General features: G+C 56.3%; 1 protein-coding gene across 20 annotated transcripts in view; it reads right to left on the reverse strand.

Moving 5' to 3' along the window:
- Positions 1 to 580: 580 nt before the first annotated feature.
- Positions 581 to 18054, reverse strand: part of PIK3R5 (phosphoinositide-3-kinase regulatory subunit 5) — a 64320-nt gene continuing 46846 nt past the window's right edge. For 12 of the 20 annotated variants that reach the window (XM_073881689.1, XM_073881691.1, XM_073881688.1 and 9 more), the window contains 16 exons: positions 17010 to 17193; positions 16120 to 16258; positions 8521 to 8590; positions 6505 to 6679; positions 5828 to 5981; positions 5495 to 5578; positions 4487 to 5219; positions 4214 to 4376; positions 3789 to 3896; positions 3195 to 3323; positions 2991 to 3084; positions 2804 to 2880; positions 2057 to 2150; positions 1893 to 1975; positions 1354 to 1466; positions 581 to 1247 (listed from right to left, as the gene is read on the reverse strand). In XM_073881689.1, the coding sequence (XP_073737790.1) occupies positions 1100 to 1247; positions 1354 to 1466; positions 1893 to 1975; positions 2057 to 2150; positions 2804 to 2880; positions 2991 to 3084; positions 3195 to 3323; positions 3789 to 3896; positions 4214 to 4376; positions 4487 to 5219; positions 5495 to 5578; positions 5828 to 5981; positions 6505 to 6679; positions 8521 to 8590; positions 16120 to 16258; positions 17010 to 17193 (2548 nt within the window). In that variant the 3' untranslated portion in view covers positions 581 to 1099. The remainder of the gene's footprint in view (positions 1248 to 1353; positions 1467 to 1892; positions 1976 to 2056; positions 2151 to 2803; positions 2881 to 2990; positions 3085 to 3194; positions 3324 to 3788; positions 3897 to 4213; positions 4377 to 4486; positions 5220 to 5494; positions 5579 to 5827; positions 5982 to 6504; positions 6680 to 8520; positions 8591 to 16119; positions 16259 to 17009; positions 17194 to 18054) is intronic. The other 8 variants (XM_025864340.2, XM_025864341.2, XM_025864344.2 and 5 more) reach the window with 3 other exon arrangements.

Consider the following 18054-nt stretch of genomic DNA (forward strand, 5'->3'; position numbering starts at 1 on the left):
AGGCGTGACGTGGGAGCAGGGGTCACGGGGCCCAATCCGGAAGAGAAGTCGGCGAGGGCTTGGGGGCACCCGTGCAACCCTCCGCTTAGCCTTGCCAAGGCCATTCCTCCTTCAGAGGGTAAAACTGACCACTCCTCACTCCCTCAGCCTCGGTTCTGCCTCAAGGGTGAATGAAGAGCATCCCAGAGGCCGTGAGAGTGTCCCAGTGCCGGGCAGGGGGCGGGGGGGGGCCTAGGCGCTTAAGGGTGAGGCCACTCATCTGTACTGAGCACCAGCTATGAGCCAGCCACTGGGCCAGGTGCTTAGCGGACAATTTCTTTTCAACCCCTGAAGGTCTTAGTGCTGAGGATGTGGAGGCTCAGAGAAGCTAATTCACTTCCTTCTGGTCACTGAGCTAGAAGGTAACCAAGCTGTAGAATCAATGCCTGCCCTGTCTCCCAAGGCTCTCAGATCCAGAAAGGGGCTCCTGAGAGAATATGTTCCAGGGGCTGAGAGTAGACAGGTAAAGGATTAGTGCTGTTTTTCAAAAGACCCAGGGAACTTGAGAGACAAGGCGGGGGGGGGGGGGGGGGGGGAGAGGGGGTGGTACTGAAAAGTCTGGGAAGAAATTCCTAGTCTTGTTTCTACCACCTGAGCCCCAGAGTGGAGGGGACTGAGCCCCAGATACAAAGGGCCCCCCCAAGATTTAGACAAACTAAGGTGAGGGTTCCAGCCAAGCATTGGGAGAGGAGGCCTAAACCACACCCCAGAGCACCAGAGCCTCAGATTTTTCTAGAAAGGATCCTAGACCACACCAGCGGCCAGGGCCTCTGGAGGTCAGCTCATCCATCTCTCTCCTCTCCACCGTGAGGAATCTGAGGGGCAGTGTGGCCAGCCGCTCTCTCCCTAATGCCTGTGTCTTTCCTACACACAGCCCTGAGGGCCCAGAAACCACCAATCCCCTGCCCACTGTCCACTGCAAGGCCCATAGCAGGGCCTGATCCAACAGAGGGCCATCTAGTTTCCCAGAGGGAGCGAGACCCTCGAGGCCACCGTGTGGGGAGGGCCTCCCAGGAGGCTGCCTGCCCAGGGCTTCCTGTCCAGGCTGGTGAGGGTCCCACTAGGGCAGAGCTCCACTGAACGTCATGATGGGCAGGCAGAGGAGGGAGCAGAGGTCCGGCGGGGCCTGGGTTGGCGGGTCCGGGGACCTCTGGGGTTGGGGGTGGAGGCTGCTCTTCTCTGGCTTGTAGCAAGGTGAGACCTCACACCTGTGGGGCAGGCGGGAGTAAGGGCAGGCCCCCATCCCTGCAGCTCCTTCCGGGGTTCTAGCACGTGGCACAGAGGCGAGCCCCTTCCCTGGGCCCCCCTTCTTACCGGACCACGCTCTGCAGGATCTTCCTCTCATCCTGGTCCAGGCACACTGCGAAGGGGCAGCTGTTGGAGCCGATGATCTGCACCTTGTCCACCTTGATCTGTGATGTGCTAATCTGGAAGAAAGGCCCCCATCAGTCCTCCCCGATCCCCGGCCCCAGAACTGCCAGCCCTTGGCGGCTCTCTGCCTCAGGCCACCCCAGCAGCCGCCCTGCGGGGCTGACGGCCAGCTCGGGAGAGGGCCCGGCAGCCTCCGTGAGGCCCTGCCTCCTCTCCGGCCTCCACCCTCCCCGGGTCTGGAAGAAACAAGTGCCCCCAGGAGAAGTTCCCACGGCCCCACTGTGAGGCCCCGGTCCCCCACACGGAGCCGTTCTGCGCGCACCCAGGGCTCCCCCGGCTGCCCGCCAGAGCCTTTGCATGCAGACCCATCTGCCCGTAGGGCACCCCGCAGTGTGTGCACCCCAAACCACACCCCCAGCCTACCTCTCCTCCTGCGCCAGGGTCTCCGGAAGGCACCACAGCGGAGAGGGGCACGTCCTTACCTGGTTGAAGCCCTTCTTGGACTTGGGGTTCTGCCTTTTCACCACCTCTGTCAGGTTTAGCGTCAGGGCCTCCATGCTGGAGTCTGAGGGGCAGGGGCGGCTCAGGCCAGGCTCTGAGGGGCGGTGCTGCCCTGTCGCGCCCCCCCCCCCCCGCGCCCCCTCACCTAGCTCCTCCTGCTTCCGGCAGGCCTTGCTGAGATTGACAGAGGTGCACACCTTCTCCATGTTACTCCAGCGGCTTCGTCCACTGATGGCCCCCTGCAAACGCAGCCAGACCCTCTCAGCCGGAGGACTCCGGGGCCCACCAGCCACAGGGAGCTGCCTGCAGTCGGCGCCCCCCGGGAAGCTCTCACCCGCTCGCTTCTGCACCGAGAGCCCTCGGACTCCCCATCCCCTATAGACCTTGATGACTACCGGGAGGAGGGGGAGGAGTGTTAGGTCGCTGGCCTGGTCCATGGATCTGAGGGCAGGAGAGCTGGGAGCACCCGCGCCCTCTGGTGGGCTCATGGGCGCCCCTCCCACCCTCCGGCCCCCCAGATCCTCCCTTTCCCTTCCGAAGCGGCCCCACCTCCCATGCACCCAGCCAGGCACGCCAGCTCCGTGGACGCTGGGCTCTCCCTCACTGTGCCTCTGGACCCCTCACCCTCAGCCCTGCAGCCAGGCCCTAACACTTCACGGGAGCCGCTGAGCACATCCAGCTGGGGGGAGAGCACACCGGGCGGGGCGGGGGGGGGGGGCTTTGCAGGCCAAAGGGGAGAAGGATATCCACTCCCTCCCCTTCTGTCCAGGGAAGCCTGCTGCAGCCTCCCAGCTGAAAGACTGGGGCCTGGGCACATGGGGGCGCTGACTCTGGGTGAGGATGGGTCAGGAGCGGGCCCCAGAGGGACAGGGGCCCCAGGCAGCAGCCTCACCTTGCTGTAAATAATCTGTAGTGTTAGAGGGACGGCCTCGCGGTCACCATCGATGCCCAGACGCTTGCTGCCAGGACCTGGGCCGCCCGGGACAGACTGTCACTCCCTCTCGTTTCCGGTACCCCTCCCAGACCCCAGGGCCCCCACCTCCCAGGCCCGTCTCCCCCGGGGCTCAGGCAGCACCCACCCGAAGCCTTGATGGCACGTGTGGCGGCAGAGTGACCCAGCTCCAGGGAGTGGATGAAGATCTCTTTCATCTTCTCCCCGGTGATGAAAGTCAGCTGCAGAGGGCAAGGGCTGGCGTCAGTGGGGACCTCCCGGAGGGGGCCCCCCACCCGGGGCTGCTGGCTGCAGGGGTGGGGGGGGTGCCCGCAGTGGGGGGGGTCCTTACCTCTGTCTGATAGACCTGCAGCAGCACCGGCCGGGCCGCGAAGCGACAGTAATAGAGGAGCATGTCCGCCAGGATGGGCAGCTGGGCTGAGGAGCCGTCCAGGGGCCGGGATTCTGCCTTCAGAGACTGCTGAGGGTGGGCGCCAGAGCCCGGTCAGAGGCACCGGTGGCCAGCGAGCGAGCGAGCGAGCGAGCGAGCAAGGGAACGTGAGGGCAGGAGACACGGACACACACACGTGCGGAGACAGAGGCAGACAGCCAGGCAAGGGGGTGGTGGGATCAAAGCAGGACACAGAATGGTCGGGGGACGACCCACAGCCCAGCCTCCAGAGCCCCCGCACCGGCCACCAGGGCCACCACGGAGGGCCCTGGCCGAGCTGGACAAAGCCAGAGGAAGTGAGGAAGGGGGCTGAAGCCTAAGGTCCCCCGGAGCCTGCTGGGACCCGCCCTGACACTGCCCTCAATTTGGGCTCAGTTGCGCTTCTCACCCCGGTCCTCCCTGGAGGTCTCAAGCTGGATCCCCCGAAACCAGGGCCTCCGAGCAGCACTGTGCGACTGCAGTCAGTGCCCCCCGCCCCCCTTGGGGGCCACTCACCTGGCACAGGACTTCGGGGGGCAGGTGCATGAGGCCCAGCACGTTGCGCTCATACCAGGGGTCGAGCATGCCGAGGTAGTGGGAGATGTCATTGGTGCTCTCCAGCTCCTGGGGCAAGGGGTGAGAGTCATTCCAGCCCCCCGCCCCCGCCCAGGGCCACAGATGGCATCTGCCAGCCCCAACCATAGCTCCTCCCAGCCCCGAGAGAAATCTGCAAATCTTTAGTCTGTGTCACCCAGCAAGGTGCCGCCCCCACGTGCAGGGCAGGAGCTGCTCCCCGGAGCGAGGCTCAAGCGGGAGAAGGCACCCCCCCCTAGAAACGGTGGCTGCTCTTGGCAACTTCTCACCAGCCCCCGTCGGGTCACTGGACCTGCAGGTGCCCACTCTGCGCCCCTACTGCATGTGGCCCGGGGCTGGGGACATACCGCAGGGCTGGGGTGCCTCGGGGAGTCTGTGGGGGGTGGGGGCGTCTGGCTGGCAGGGGGGCGGCAGGCACTGGAGCCGGTCCCCTGGCCTCGCTTCACGGGCACATAGAAGAACTGAAGCTTGAAGAACCGTGTGAGGAGCGGGTGGTTGTTCTCCAGCTGCCTGGTAGAGAAGAAGGCGAGGAGAGGAGAGTGGTCCCTCTGGGACCCTCAGCACCCCCCCGCCCCCCGCCCCGCCCCGGGCAGAGCGAGGCCCCCTGGTCCAGCTCCTACCGCAGATTGCTGTAGGCCCGAGCCACCTTCCCCGAAATCCGATCGGAGCCGAAGACCACGACGCGTAGTGTGGATGCCTTGGGGTCCTCGTCTCCGCTCAGGAAGGGCCGGCGGCGCTGGTGCCTCGAGGCGGGGGCCAGGAGCCAGCTGGGCAGCTGGGCGCTGAGCTTGGGCTGGGGCAGGGAGCGCGAGCGCTGGGCCCGCGCGGGGGGCGGCGGCGGCAGCGGCGGCGGGCCGTCCAGGGGGCTGCAGAGGCTCCCCGCCCGCCGCAGCGGCAGGCCCAAGCCCGAGCCCCCCTCCAGGCCCCGGGAGTCCCTCCGCAGCACCAGCTGGCTGGTGCTCTTAAAGAGTTTATAGATCCTGTTGAACTTCTGCCCGGGCCTGCGGTGGCCCCGGTGCTCCCGGCCGCCCGGCCTCTTGGGCCACTCGGTGGAGCCCTCCTCGCTGTCCTCCACGTAGCCGCTGTCCACGCCGTCCGAGAGGCCCGAGACGAAGGAGGTCAGCAGCTGGCAGGAGAGGGCGGGCCCCGAGGCCTGGGACGAGGCGAGGGACAGGTCGGAGTCGTGGAAGACCGCCGAGCTGGTGGAGAGCAGTGAGTCCCTCTGGGCACAAAGCCCGTGGGTTTCCAAGTCGTCTTCTTCCTCCTCCTCCTCCTCCTCCTCCTCTTCATCGTCCCCCAGGATCCCTGGCTGCAGCAGCTCCTGTTCCTTGAGCAGGATTTCCTGCAGGATGTCTGCAGGGAAGCCAGGGGAGGCACCCACCGTCTGGGCGTTTGGGTCCTTGAAACCCCTCTTGCACGCCCTCATGAGGGGCGACAGGCTCAGACCGGCCCCGGAGGGAGGAAGAGGGCGGAAGGAGGTGAAGGGCAGCCCAGGACCGGCCCCTGCTCTGCTTGGAGCCTGCCCAGGCGGCAGGGGGGGCAGGACCAGGAAGAAGCCCCCCCCCTCACCCCCCACCCCGGGGGGGGCTGAGGGGTGGGCGCCATGAGGGCCCCAGCTGACTGCTTACCGAAGCTGTCCTGGTTCCAGCTGTACGTGTGACACCTGGCGACAGGGATGGGGATGGTGCGGAGCTGGCCAGGTTTGGCAGTGTCTGCGAGAACAGGGGGACAGGGGGTGAGGGCTGGAAGGGGCTCAAGGAAGAGACCAGCGCTGGCCACACACCTGGACGGGGCCGGGGCCGAGTGGGAAGCCGGCCAGCCTCTTTCCGCCCTCGGGGGTGGTGGAGCACCCAGATGACGAGAGCCTGGGTCCCCCGCGGGCGGTGTGGGGCAGAACCATTGGCCAACTTGGACTGCTCACCACCTGGGGAAAATGCGCCATGCTCTCCCAAGAGCCTCACCTAACACGCCGGGGAAGCCAGCTTTCTCTCCCACCGCCTGCAGCCTGGTCCTGAGCCACTGCCGGGCCTCGGCTGCGTCCCCGATGCCAGAAGCCAGCTCCTGAGCTTCCGCAGTCTCCGTGAAGATGTCTTCGAGCTCGGCCAGGCTCTTGGACTGAAAGCCCAGGAGGAGACGGGCTTGCCCCTCCGAACCAAGGCTCGGCTGCCCGACTTCTCGAGCTCCTAGGGTCTTCCCGATGGCGGCCGTGGCCCATCTCCTCCCCTGCCTTGGCACCCACCACCCCCCACGCCTGGCTGGGGCCTCCCCGGGCCCGTCTTCTCAGGAAGTGGTCACAAGAGAAAGGCCCAGAGCCAGGACACTGCCGAGTTGGGGGAGGGTCCTTCACAGCTCCCCACTATGTCCCAGACAGGGGAGGGGGCTGTCCAGGGCCACACAGCTGACCCGTCACAGAGCTAGGACTAGAAGTCAGGTCTTCCAGCTTCCCTCTACAGCCTGTTCCCAGCCCACCCAGCCCATGCCATCCTCGGAGGCTCGTGTCCAGCCCCCTGCCCAGGCTGCCACCCACCTCCGTCGGGGCCCAGTGTCACCAAAGCCTCTCAGTGTAGCCAGCGCTCCAGCCACTGCCCTGCCACGTCAGCCACGGTGATGCTAAGGCCCCAGGGCCCCAGGCACGTACCTGCAGCCTGCCGTGCAGCCCTGGGAGGTCACAGTGGGCCCCGAAGGTGGCCTGGAAGGCGTGCAGGAGCAGGGTGGTGTAGGCGCTGTGGGGCGAGTGCCCGGGTGTGCTCAGCTTGTTGGCCACAGCGAGGAACTCAGCCTGCACCTCCACTGGGTTCAGCAACAGCACGGTGCTGGGGGCACAGAGGGCAGGCTCTGGGGGGTGTGGACAGCGCAGCCCCTCACATCTGGCCCTGGCGGAGCGGCTAAGCCCCAACCCCCCTGGCGGCTGAGGCCAGGGGAGAGGCAGGGGGCTGGCTCAAGGGCCCCAGGTCCAAGTGCAAAGCTTATGGTCTACTCCTGAGTATTTCTCAGCCAGTGTTTTCAAAGGGCCTTTTGAAAGTGGGGCTTCATTTTTACAAAAAGAATTTCACCTTATTTTTATATCAACATTTTTCCTACAGGTGGTTGGAATGGACAAAGGACTCAAGAGGACTGCCCTCTCAGCGGAGGCGGCTTGGAGCTAGGGGCTCATTTTGCAGTGGGGAGGGAGCCGGGCAGCCACACACCTGCATGCAGGCTGGCCTGGAAGTTCAGGCTAGGTGTCAAGGCTGCCTGCGAGTCTGCAGCTCACAAGGGACCCCTTTTCTAACTCCCAGAAGCCATCACCCCAGCTAGCTTGCACGGGGCTGGGAGGGGAGTGTGTGCCCAGCCTCCCCCACCGCCGCCTCTCCTCTCCTGGACCGAGCTCCCTCTCCAGGCCGGCCTTGACGTTCTGTTCATCATGGAAAACTTCAGACACAGACCCAAATGTTCAAAGAATCGTGAACCCCCCAGGGTGTCAATGGCTCAGTTAACAGTTAGCCACACGTGACTGTTCTCACTTCACCCACATCAGCCCTCTGTCGCTGTGTTTTCTCGAAGTGTGTTGGAGACATCACAACATCCCAGCTGTAGAGACTTCGGTTTGAGCTGCTTGCACTGCCCCCCGCCGCCCCCCCACCCCAGGCTCCGTGCAGAGACGCATGGTGAGGGCGGCCCTCCTGTCCTGTCTCTGTGGATGGCTGCCCCGGGTCAGGGCCCCCCCAGATGGGACCGGGCTCTGTCAGAGTCCCCATCCTTTAGGGGGGAACCAAATGTTGATTTCTCTATTTGTCAGAAAAAGGGGACAGGCTTGCACAAGCCGTCCCTGCCTGAGCCACTCTCCTCCACTGAGTACTTGCTCACTCCTTCCACGTACGTGTGCTGAGCTCCACTGTGTGCAGGACGCGACCAGTCAGGCGCATGCCCTCCCCCCGCATGCTTTCTCGGCACGTGTGTTCTCACCTAAAACTCATTTCAGTTCTGTGTGCGTGTGCGCTTGTGCATATATGAACGTAGGCTTTCATATAAAATGCATCGTTTAGGGGTGCTTGGCTGGCTCAGGTGGTGGAGCATGCCGCTCTTGATCTGGGGGTCGTGAGTTCGAGCCCCACAGAACTCGGGCATAGAGATTACGTAAAATAAATAAATAAATAAAAATAAAATCACATGCATTTTTTACTGTAGGTCCTCATCGAAAAAAGGTTGGAAAATGCTATTTCAGTAACAGGCAGAAAGACATCATAGAAAGCATGTGGGCTTTTGAGTAAGACTGAGGCTTAAATCCTGGCTCAGACGCTTACTAGCTGTGTGACCATCGTGAAGTAATACTTGGCCTCTCTGACCTCCAGTTTCCCCATCTGAAAAGTGGGGGCAAAGTGAGGTCATGTGTGCCCAGGACTCAGCATGATCAGTGCAGGTGGTTTTCAATGTTTGTTGTTTTAAGTTTTAGAGCCATTTAGAACTCGGAGGAAAACCCCTCAGCCCAGAGAAGCAACCTTACGTACAAAGCATCACCAACTATTCCAAGGCGTTCCTGGTCCTCTCGAAGACTGTGTGTTGGTGGCTGGGGCGGGGGGGTGGGGGGGGGTACAGTGTTGAAGGGAAAACCAGATGCATGGGGCTGGGAGGGGGGACGTGTGGGGATGGGGGAACCCCCCTCAAGAACACTCACACGGTGGAGCTGCGGTGACTTCTAATGGGCAGGCCCTGCTCTGCCCTCACCAGTCGCTGGTAGGTGATCCCTGTTGCCAAAACAAACGAGAGTTGGTAGGTTTATCTGCAACTTTAGCAGTCATGGCCTTGGGCCTCCCAGTGGCCCGGCACCGGCCAGCGAGGCTGCCCCCCCTGGCCCCCCACGATGAGGCTCAGGCCCGGTGCAGCTCTGCTCCCCACAGACGGTGGGTGCAGCACCCGAGGCTTTAGGGTGGCCAGCCTGCGGTGCCCAGGGGTTCCCTGACCCTCTCTCGGCTCCCCCGAGGGTGTGCGGGCCCCCAGCTCAGTCTCCTCCAGCCCTGTGAGCCTCTGCCCAGCTTCCCACTGGCTCTCGGGGCAGCTCGCCCTCCCTGCTGCTGTCCCTCCCAGGCTGAGCCCTGCCTCTGCCCCCAGTAAAAAAGTTAACCTTATGTCTATTTTGATAGGAAAGTCCCTGAAACTGGCTACCGCTATCGGGACCTGGGACGCCACCTGGTGGCCACTCAAGTGCATGACAGAGGCGAGCTCCCCTCCGCGCCCCTTTCAAGTCCCCCAGGGAAATGCTGTCGTGCAGACTTCGCTTGCTCAGTCTTCTCCTGACCCTCCTGCCTGTGGGATGGCTTCCAGCTCTGCAGAGCCACCAGCTCCGGGGGGGAGTGAAGCGAGACCTTCCCCCGCCCCCCGCTCCTTCACTGCCCTGCCCACGGTCACCCCGACAGGACCAGTCCTGCTCTGCCACACCACTCTTCCTGGTGGGCCACATGCAGCAGAAACTTGTGGGCATCCACCCAACACCCATCTTCCTTCTTTACCAAAGGGACCCTGGGCACAGGGCAATAGGTGACATTTCTCAACCTCCCTTGCAGGGGTTGGGTGGGGCTTCTGGAATACCCTTTCTGCAACCCCCGCTTTCCTACTTCCTGTTAACTGGAATAGGGCCATGATAGCTGGAGCTCCTGCAGCCATTAGACCACGAAGTGGCATCAAGAACGATGTTTCCCGCTAAGGATGGTGGAGCAGAATAAAAGGAAAGAGCTGGTTTAGAACATTAGTGGGAGCCCTGTGCCAACTGTGGACGGCCTTCCCCTGGATTTTTTTTTTTTTTTTACTAGAAGGAAAAAAATAAACCCTTATGCGTTTCCACCAGCGTTACACTGGGCAGGTTTCTGTTACGGGCAGCCAGCTTACTTCTGATTCATCGCACCCTGTGATTTCTGGAACAGCGGCTCCCCACCCCTTTCCCTACATCTCCCCCTGTGACTCCGTGATACAAGAAACATGTTATGTGGTCGTAAGGTCCTCTTTCAGTTCCAGGATCCTATCAGGGTCCCACACTGCATGGACTTATTTCTCCTTAGCCTCCTCCACCCGTAACGCTTCCTCAGTCTGTCCCAGTCTTCTGTGATCTTGACCCAAATGTCCTGATTGGTTCCTGTAGAATGTTCCTCGATTTGGGGCGTCTCCTGTCACCCTAGGATTGGCGTGAGGCAAGAATCTTTGACAAGAATGCCAGAGAAGTGATGTTATGTCCCTCCTAACTACTGTTTTTCAATCATAAAAATCCCTTTCACTGATATTGTGCCATCAAATACTCAAATTTTTAAAAGTTTTCTGTTTTTTTTTGTTTTTGTTTTTGTTTTTTTTTTTGGACAGACCACTTTTGGTCAATGATAATTAAGACTTTGAAAGGTAGGGAGTAGATTTCAATTATAATGTTTTCCCCTGCCAGTTGCGTCCCTCACTTTGGGTTCTTATCAAAGTGGGACTTGCAACTGGTATCCGAAATCGCTGTAGTCTATGGGACTGAGCTCTTAACCCGTGGGGTCTGCGTTAACTCTGGGTAGCCAGTGTCAGAACTGAGCCGGGTGTTGGGACACTCAGGTGGTGTCTGGAGAGCTGGAGAATTCGTGGTTGTCCGGGGTTGGGGGGAACCCATGCATTTGGTGTGAGAGCGTTCTTTGAGGAAAACCCCTACCTGCTAGTCAATGATGCTTGACTTTCCTTCAATGGATCTACACCTTTTATTCCATAATCAGAGACAAGAAAAGTATGAAATGCAAATGTCTCTGGTCACAAATGTCCCGAGAGAAACTTATGGCCACTGAAAATTATTCAGAATTCACCTGCCACCAGTTGATGGGCCAAAGTGACCAAACCTAGGTTTGTACCTGCTTCAACACAAGGTTGAAGGGTCGAAGGCACCAAGTGAAAGGAAAAGCGGCCGAGATTGCCCAGAGAGGCATGTGCTTACAAAATGGCAGCTGGGACAGCCCCGGGTTTTCCCATCACACACAACTCCCGGCCTATGCCTCCTGGCAGAAAGAGCTTTATGCAAATGTGAGAATAGGTTTCTGGAGTCAAAGGACATGGCTTTTGGAGATCAAGCAGACATAGACTCAAGGGGTAGAGCTCTTGTCAGCTCTATCAGCGTGGCCAAGCTACCTACCTGTCTAGCCTTCAGGTTCATCCTCTGGAAGATGGGACTAAACTATGTACCCAAGGAGGGTGTTCTGAGGACAGAGGAGACCCACCCTTAGCAGCGGTCAATGCATGGGAAGCCCATGGGAGATGCAAACATCAGCATCATCATCACCATCATCACCACAAATTACAGTCCTACTTTTGACAGGGAGGCTCAGAGAGCTTATATAGCCTGCCCAAGGTCATCAGCTAGGAAGTGACAAAGCAGAGGTCATACCAAGGCCCGTGTTCCCTCTCCCACACCTGGCTCCATAGCGTGGGCAAGACACGTTAAACTTCCCTGAGTCTCGGTTTTCCCATGCATGAAATGGGAGGAATATTGCTTTTCCCTCTGCCCAGAGGGGCCGAGGTCTGGGCGGAATGCAATCAGTGTGTGCTTTGGAAACTGTCCTGTGGCTCACAGATGATGCTCACTGTCGCCCCTCACGATTACGGATCTGTTCTTTGCAGGCAAGTATTGTGGTCTACACAGCCGTGCGGGGGGCTTGGAGCAAATACTCAACAGACATGTGAGCTGAACCCGAGAGGGCTGTGGTGGGCGGGAGCTGGCAGCACTGACCTGAGGCTTCCTGCCACCCCCAGATGAGAGGCGGAGGGGGCCACACTACAGGGGTGGAGTCAGGAAGAAGGGGGAGGCCCGAACGCTTGATAACCTGCCCACTTCCTCTGCCCACCCAGCCACATCAAAGCGGGATAAACTGTTTCGCTCGTCGCTATGGCAGCTGGCTCCCTAAGGCTCCACGGGTGGAAGGCCCGCCTCTCCAGGTCCCTTGTCAAGACCTGTGTCTTCGCTACCACTGCCCAATCCACCAGCGACGCGAAACCCATGGAGGCCAGCATTAACCCTCATAGTGCTCTGACAGGGAGGTGTTGCTATGCTAACATTTTACGGATGAGGAAGAAAAGCTCGTATAAGTGAAATAAAGGTCTGCCACCCTACCATGGCCTCATACCAAGTACTGGTAACCACTACGTGATTCAACCTCGGCTTCCCCTCCGAGGGCTCATTCCGTGGCCTCCATTCCAGCCTCCACCCCGTTGCCTCCCTCAGCAGGGAGAACCGGGAATGGGGACACTCTGCAAAGAGGCAAAAACATTCGCCCGTGCGGTAACAAAAGCTCGCTACGGCCCTTTCTAACAAGCCCACTTTGGGATCATGTAGGAAAGGGTAATTTAGCTTAATTTACCAGTCGCCCCTGACGAGGGCTGAGGTTCTGCGGAGTGAGAGGTGAACCGAAGGGTGTGAGGGGATTGAAGGGATTTTTGTTCCGTCGAAAAGCGCACCCCACAGGTTATGGCGTTACCCGCCTCTACGATATTAACTCATTTCGTATCTAATTCTGCAATCTTACTCTGGCTTATCGAGAAACTTCTATCAGGCTCTCATCATCCTTTAAACCAGCTCTGCCATCTCGCGGGTTCCGTCGGTAATGAGCTCAGCGTCTTTGGCGAAGGCTCACTATGCGTTCGTCCGGGTGAGGGTGGGTTTTTTTTTTTTTAACTGTTTGAAAATGACTGATGTGCGAAAGGGTCCGTGATTTCCTATTTTGGTTCTGCTTTTCCTGGAAGAGGACGAGTTCCTAGCACAGGCAGTCTCTCCACACGGGTGTTGGCCTTCTCCATCACCAGGACATTGGAGGTGTCACAAGGTCCCCCGGGCAATGTCGAGGGGAAGGCGCTCAGCAGCGAGTGACCGGGCTTCCCAGGGTCCTCTGCTCTGAGTCCAAGCACCCTCATCCCATCAACGGCTCCCGTTGTTGCTCTGCCTGGCTCTTGCCCCCCAGGCTTGGAACCCCAACGTCCCAGGGTCAGGCCCTCGCCCTACACGCTCACTGGGCTGCCCAGAACAGAGTCCCTGCGCAGCTGCCCGCGCCCCCAATATCTCAAGGCATAGCGTGCATTCAGCGGAGAAGAGCCCGCTGGTTCTACCTGACACTGGGAGGCGGTGTCCCTGCGTGCAGGTGACAGCTTGCCCCAGCCCTACATCTCCCGCCCCGAACCCATTTCAAAGTAAGAAAGAGTCACTTGGATCTTTGATTAGCCACTGAAGGCCCTGCCAAGGTATCTGCAGTTTGAATCCTTTCTGCCTATACACTACAGAAGGGAAGAAAAGCTTCGCCTTCTTGTTAAAGGAATTCTGGTCACCAGCAAGAAGCCCAGACGCAATGCAGATCCGTTGGTTTGGGGGAGGAGTTGGAAGGAAGGGAATGGAAGAGATTAACCCTGAACTGGCTGGTTCACCTAGCGCGCCTTGCAAAGTTAGACTGGCAAACTGTCTATTCATCACGTGCCTGAGCACCTGTCCTCGCCCAGCACCTTTTCCTCAGGGCCTCCGTGGTTTTTTAAATTCTTGCACCCAGGTCTCTACCATGCGGTGAGATCCCAGGGACGGGTGGGCTTTGGGGCTGGCCAACCCCAACCTGTGCCGGACCCTGCGCCTTTGAAACCGCGGACGGCTGATTGGTTGGGCAGGCAGATCAGCGGATTGGTTGGCAGGAGACGGATAAGCTGATTGGTTGGGAGACGACAGACCCACTGATTGGCTGGGAGGAGACAGCTAGGCCGGCTGTTTGGGGGACACAACTCAGCTGATTGGCTGGGAGGAGACAAATCAGATGACGGGGGAAGGAAGTCAGGAATCCCTGCAAAGGAATTTACACACACAGCTTCAGTCCTGAGCTCTCTAGGGTTCTAGGAATTGTTGGGGAATAAGATTTGGTACTCCGGTCCTGTGTGTGTTCAATGTGTATGATGAGAACCAAGTGCTGTGGGCACTAAACAGGGTCACCTGTATAAATTTTTAAAAGAGGGGGAAAAAAAAAACCCAAAATGAGATTTATAATATACATAGTATTCTGGGGACCTGCTTCTTCTTTTTTTTTTTTTTTTTAAGGGGACGTTTATTCTTTTTTTTTTTTAAGATTTTATTTATTTAAGAGAGAGAGAGAGAGACAGAGAGAGCAGGAACACAAGCAGGGGGAGTGGGAGAGGGAGAAGCAGGCCTCCCACAGAGCAGGGAGCCCGATGTGGGGCTCGATCCCAGGACCCTGGGATCACGACCCGAGCCGAAGGCAGACGCTTAACGACTGAGCCACCCAGGCGCCCTGGAGACCTGCTTCTTAACTCAGCAAGTGACTCGACATCTTTTGCCCTGGGTACCTCTGTATCTTTATCTTTAATGATTGAACAGCTATATAAAAGCTTTAAATTGTATGCTCTCAAATCTGTCGGCCTTATCTTTTTATCATTTTTGCCTGGGGGAGGGGGTGGCTGTTTGTTATCTCTCCTCTAGGTGGTTCACGGAACCTACTTCTCTTCTATTACATTCATGGTCTCGTTTGCCACACTTCAACCTTTAATCTACCTGAAATTTATTTTATGTTTGAGATAGAACTCTTAATTTTTTTTTTGAGATAGAACTGTAACTCAGTTTTAATGGTCTTTCAACGGTCCTGATACCATTTATCAAATGATTGATTTGATTCATCACTGGTTTCAGGATGCCACTTGGTCATATAACAAATCTTTAGATATTTAGCCTGTTTCTAGCCATTCTATGTTGTTGCATTAACTTATCTATTCTTATGCCAACAGCGCACTATTTTGATACCTACAGTCTTATAGTCACAACCTTCAAAGACCTAGTATGGGAAGTACCCCATTCTTCTCTTGTTAAGAATGCATCAATACATACATGATAAATGCATAAGTAAATGCTACTGGAGAGCATTTATTCTTTCAGAGAGACTTTATTTTGGTAAATTTAAAAAGATATGGTTGGTATTTTTTTTTTATCACAGTTGTATTTATTTCTATAACACCTGCTGTTACTACAATATTGATTCAATCTGACAACACATCTCTTAAATTATTTATCCTTAAATTTGTTTCTCTATGTAGGTAATTCAAATATCTTACTTCTTTTATATGTTTAGTTGCTATTATAGATGGTTCCCCCCCCCCCATTACTAGGTTCCCTTACTGGTTAATGCCATTAGCTACCTGTTTACTAGCTCTGTCAGTTCTTTGGGTGATTCTCTTAGTCTTGACAGATAAGCAATTGTTTGATCTCTGCATAATTAAAATGTTATCTTCTCGGGGCGCCTGGGTGGCTCAGTCGTTAAGCGCCTGCCTTCAGCTCAGGTCATGATCCCAGGGTCCTGGGATCGAGCCCCGCATCGGGCTCCCTGCTCTGCAGGGAAGCCTGCTTCTCCCTCTCCCACTCCCCCTGCTTGTGTTCTCTCTCGCGCTGTGTCTCTCTCTGTTAAATAAATAAATAAAATCTTTAAAAAATAATTAAAATGTTATCTTCTCTGGAAGAAGAAATATTCTTTATTTTTGTCTTTTTGCCTAGGCTAAATACCTATAAGCACAAAGAGGAAGGTTACTGACTTAAATGGAAATGCCTCTAGCATTTCACGGTGGGCTGTTAAGAATACTTCCACGTTTTAATAGTATCCATATATTAGAAGGGTTTTGAATATTAGGAATGGATGTTGAATTTTATCAAATGTGTTAAGGGCATCTATCAGGATGTTTATGTGACATTATTCCTTTGAGCTACTGACATTGATGAATTACTCTCTCAGGCCACCCTGCAGTAAATCTTACCTACTTAGGTTTTCTCTTGCTCTAGAACAGTTTGCTGGGCCCTCCTTTTCGTATTTATTAGAGCACTTGCAATTTTTCAAGAATTCCTCCTTTCCAGACCCCACGTGTGACAACTTGGCCCCAGGCCCTTGTCCACCCCTGTCATGGCGCCCATCAACCTGTCCATTCCTAGCCCCGGTCACTCCCCTGACCAGAACTGAATCGATCCACATATGCATTTCCCCATTTGCTCCTGAAGCAAAGAGGACAAGCAAGGGCCTCTTGTCAGTATTGTGGGGGCCCCTTTGTCTGACCTGGGCAGTCTCGGAGACCCTTTGGCAAACCAGATCGCAGGCACAGACCATGCAGTGGGGTCTCCTTGCCTGGAACCGCTGCTCAGCTTCCCCTAAGAACTCCTCCTTGAGTTACCGCCTGTGTTCATTTCTGTCAGCCATCGGATCCTTTGTGCACCACGAAGGCCCCACGCGCCTGCCACACCAACACTCACCTGGGGCCTTGAGTTCAGCATCAATGAAGGTGAGCAGCTCCTGGTAGATGCTGCAGTAGGGAACAGGCCAGGTCAGGAACCGGTGGTAGGTTCTGGCTGCTTTCAGAAGGAGATCTGAATCGGGTGGGAAGTGTGGCGTCTGGATGGAAAAGGGAGCAGCGAGCAGAGAGGTCTGGGTGAGAGAGAGCTCACTGATATTCCAGAACAGACCCTGCTCCTTTCTGGAATGTGCCACAGAAGGCACTCTGTTCCTGGCAGCAGTTTGTCCCGGGACAAGGTCAGAAAGAACCTGAAGTTACCACTGGGAGTGAGTTACGGATGGGCAAGATGGCACCCGGGGGCCCTTCTACCATAAGGGCCATGTTTTCACCACACATAATACTCGATACGTAAGAGCGCCTCTCTGAAAAGCTGTCACTGGGGAGGTCAGCCTAATGGTGCCGTTGCTGCCCCTCACTTGGGGGAACGGTCTTCAGTGCCTGAACCACCTGTATTTACATATCCCCACGGGAGGCAAAGGTTTATGCTTGGAAGCGGATGCGCTCCCACGTATGTGCGGTCATTTGGTGCCACCGGTCTGGTGAAGACGGGATGCTCACACCAGGTGAACTGACTCCTGGGGTACAGAATGGGGTGGACCGAAAATCTCTCAGCAGGATCTGCGTCACGCCTCGTGAACAGGCCGTGGACAGCAGGCCCTCCACGGGAACCCGGATGTGCCAGGCAGCATGGCGTCCTGCATGGAGTTCTGGAGGTCTCTCACGGGGGCCGCTCGGAAGCCATCAGAGGGCTGACACCCGTTTCAAGGGTCCCGGCTTGTCTCTGGAGGGGTGAGGCCGCCCCTCCCGGGCCCCTCCTGCCTCCCCCTGCTGGCCCGTGCTGGAACTTACGCAGAGGACAGTGGAGTAGAAGAGCAGGGCCAGGGGGGCGAGAAGGTCATAGGTGCCCTTCTCTTGGACCTGTGGACAGCACAGGAGAGGAACATGAGGCTCATCACAGGTGCAGAACAGAGCAGCGCTTTCTCGTTCTGGCCTTTCTTTTCTTTCTTTCTTACGGGGAAAAGTAATGTAATCACTAGGCAAAAATTTGGGAAATACAAGTTAAAAAAAAAAAAAAGCACTCACAATATCCCCCCTCCAAAAGCAACCACAGCTGATATCGCAACGATTCTCCTGACACCATTTTTCCTCTATGTATTTTCCTCTGCAAACGTGTAAAGCATAGTGTGTATATTTTTACGCCTCATGCTTCTTACCTATTATTATTATTACAAATGAATTTGTTTTGCTACATCATCTCTAAGCCTGCCTTTTCCCCCTGCTCCTAGTTATGCAGTTCCTTTTTATTTCTGTTATAAATATATATTTTTTAAATTTGTGGTATCTTTTTTTTAAAGATTTTTTTTTTTTAATTTATCTCAGAGAGAGAGAGAGGAAGAGAAAGCATGAGCAGCAGGGAGAGGGAGAAGTGGGCTCCCTGCTGAGCCAGGAACCCAACATGGGGCCTGATCCCAGGACGTTGGGATCATGACTTGAGCCAAAGGCACATGATTAACCGACTGAGCCACCCAGGCACCCCTGTTGCGTATCTTTTAATTTTATAGATTTCTTTTCCTGAAGTCCCAGTATTAGAAGTGTTCAGTTTTTTTCCCGTATAAGTTTTTGCTTTGGCATGCAAACATCATGTAAATATTCATATATCTTTTTTCTTCTTTTCTCTGAAGCTTCATTTTCGTAAATGTAAATCTTTAATCCACTTAGAATTCCATCTGCTGTATGGTATGCACTAGGAAACGCACTCTGAATTTTTCCAAATGTTTAGTCAGTTTTCACTAACCCATTTAATAAATCTCACTGATGCAATTTTTTTGTACATTAAAATTTGTTTATGCCGTTGGATAATGCCCATCTTTTTATTACCTGCATAATATTTCCT

The sequence above is a fragment of the Callorhinus ursinus genome, unplaced genomic scaffold (assembly GCF_003265705.2).
Source record: "Callorhinus ursinus isolate GAN/ISIS: 27379988/994484 unplaced genomic scaffold, GSC_fseal_2.0 scaffold43, whole genome shotgun sequence".
NCBI classification, from domain to species: domain Eukaryota; kingdom Metazoa; phylum Chordata; class Mammalia; order Carnivora; family Otariidae; genus Callorhinus; species Callorhinus ursinus.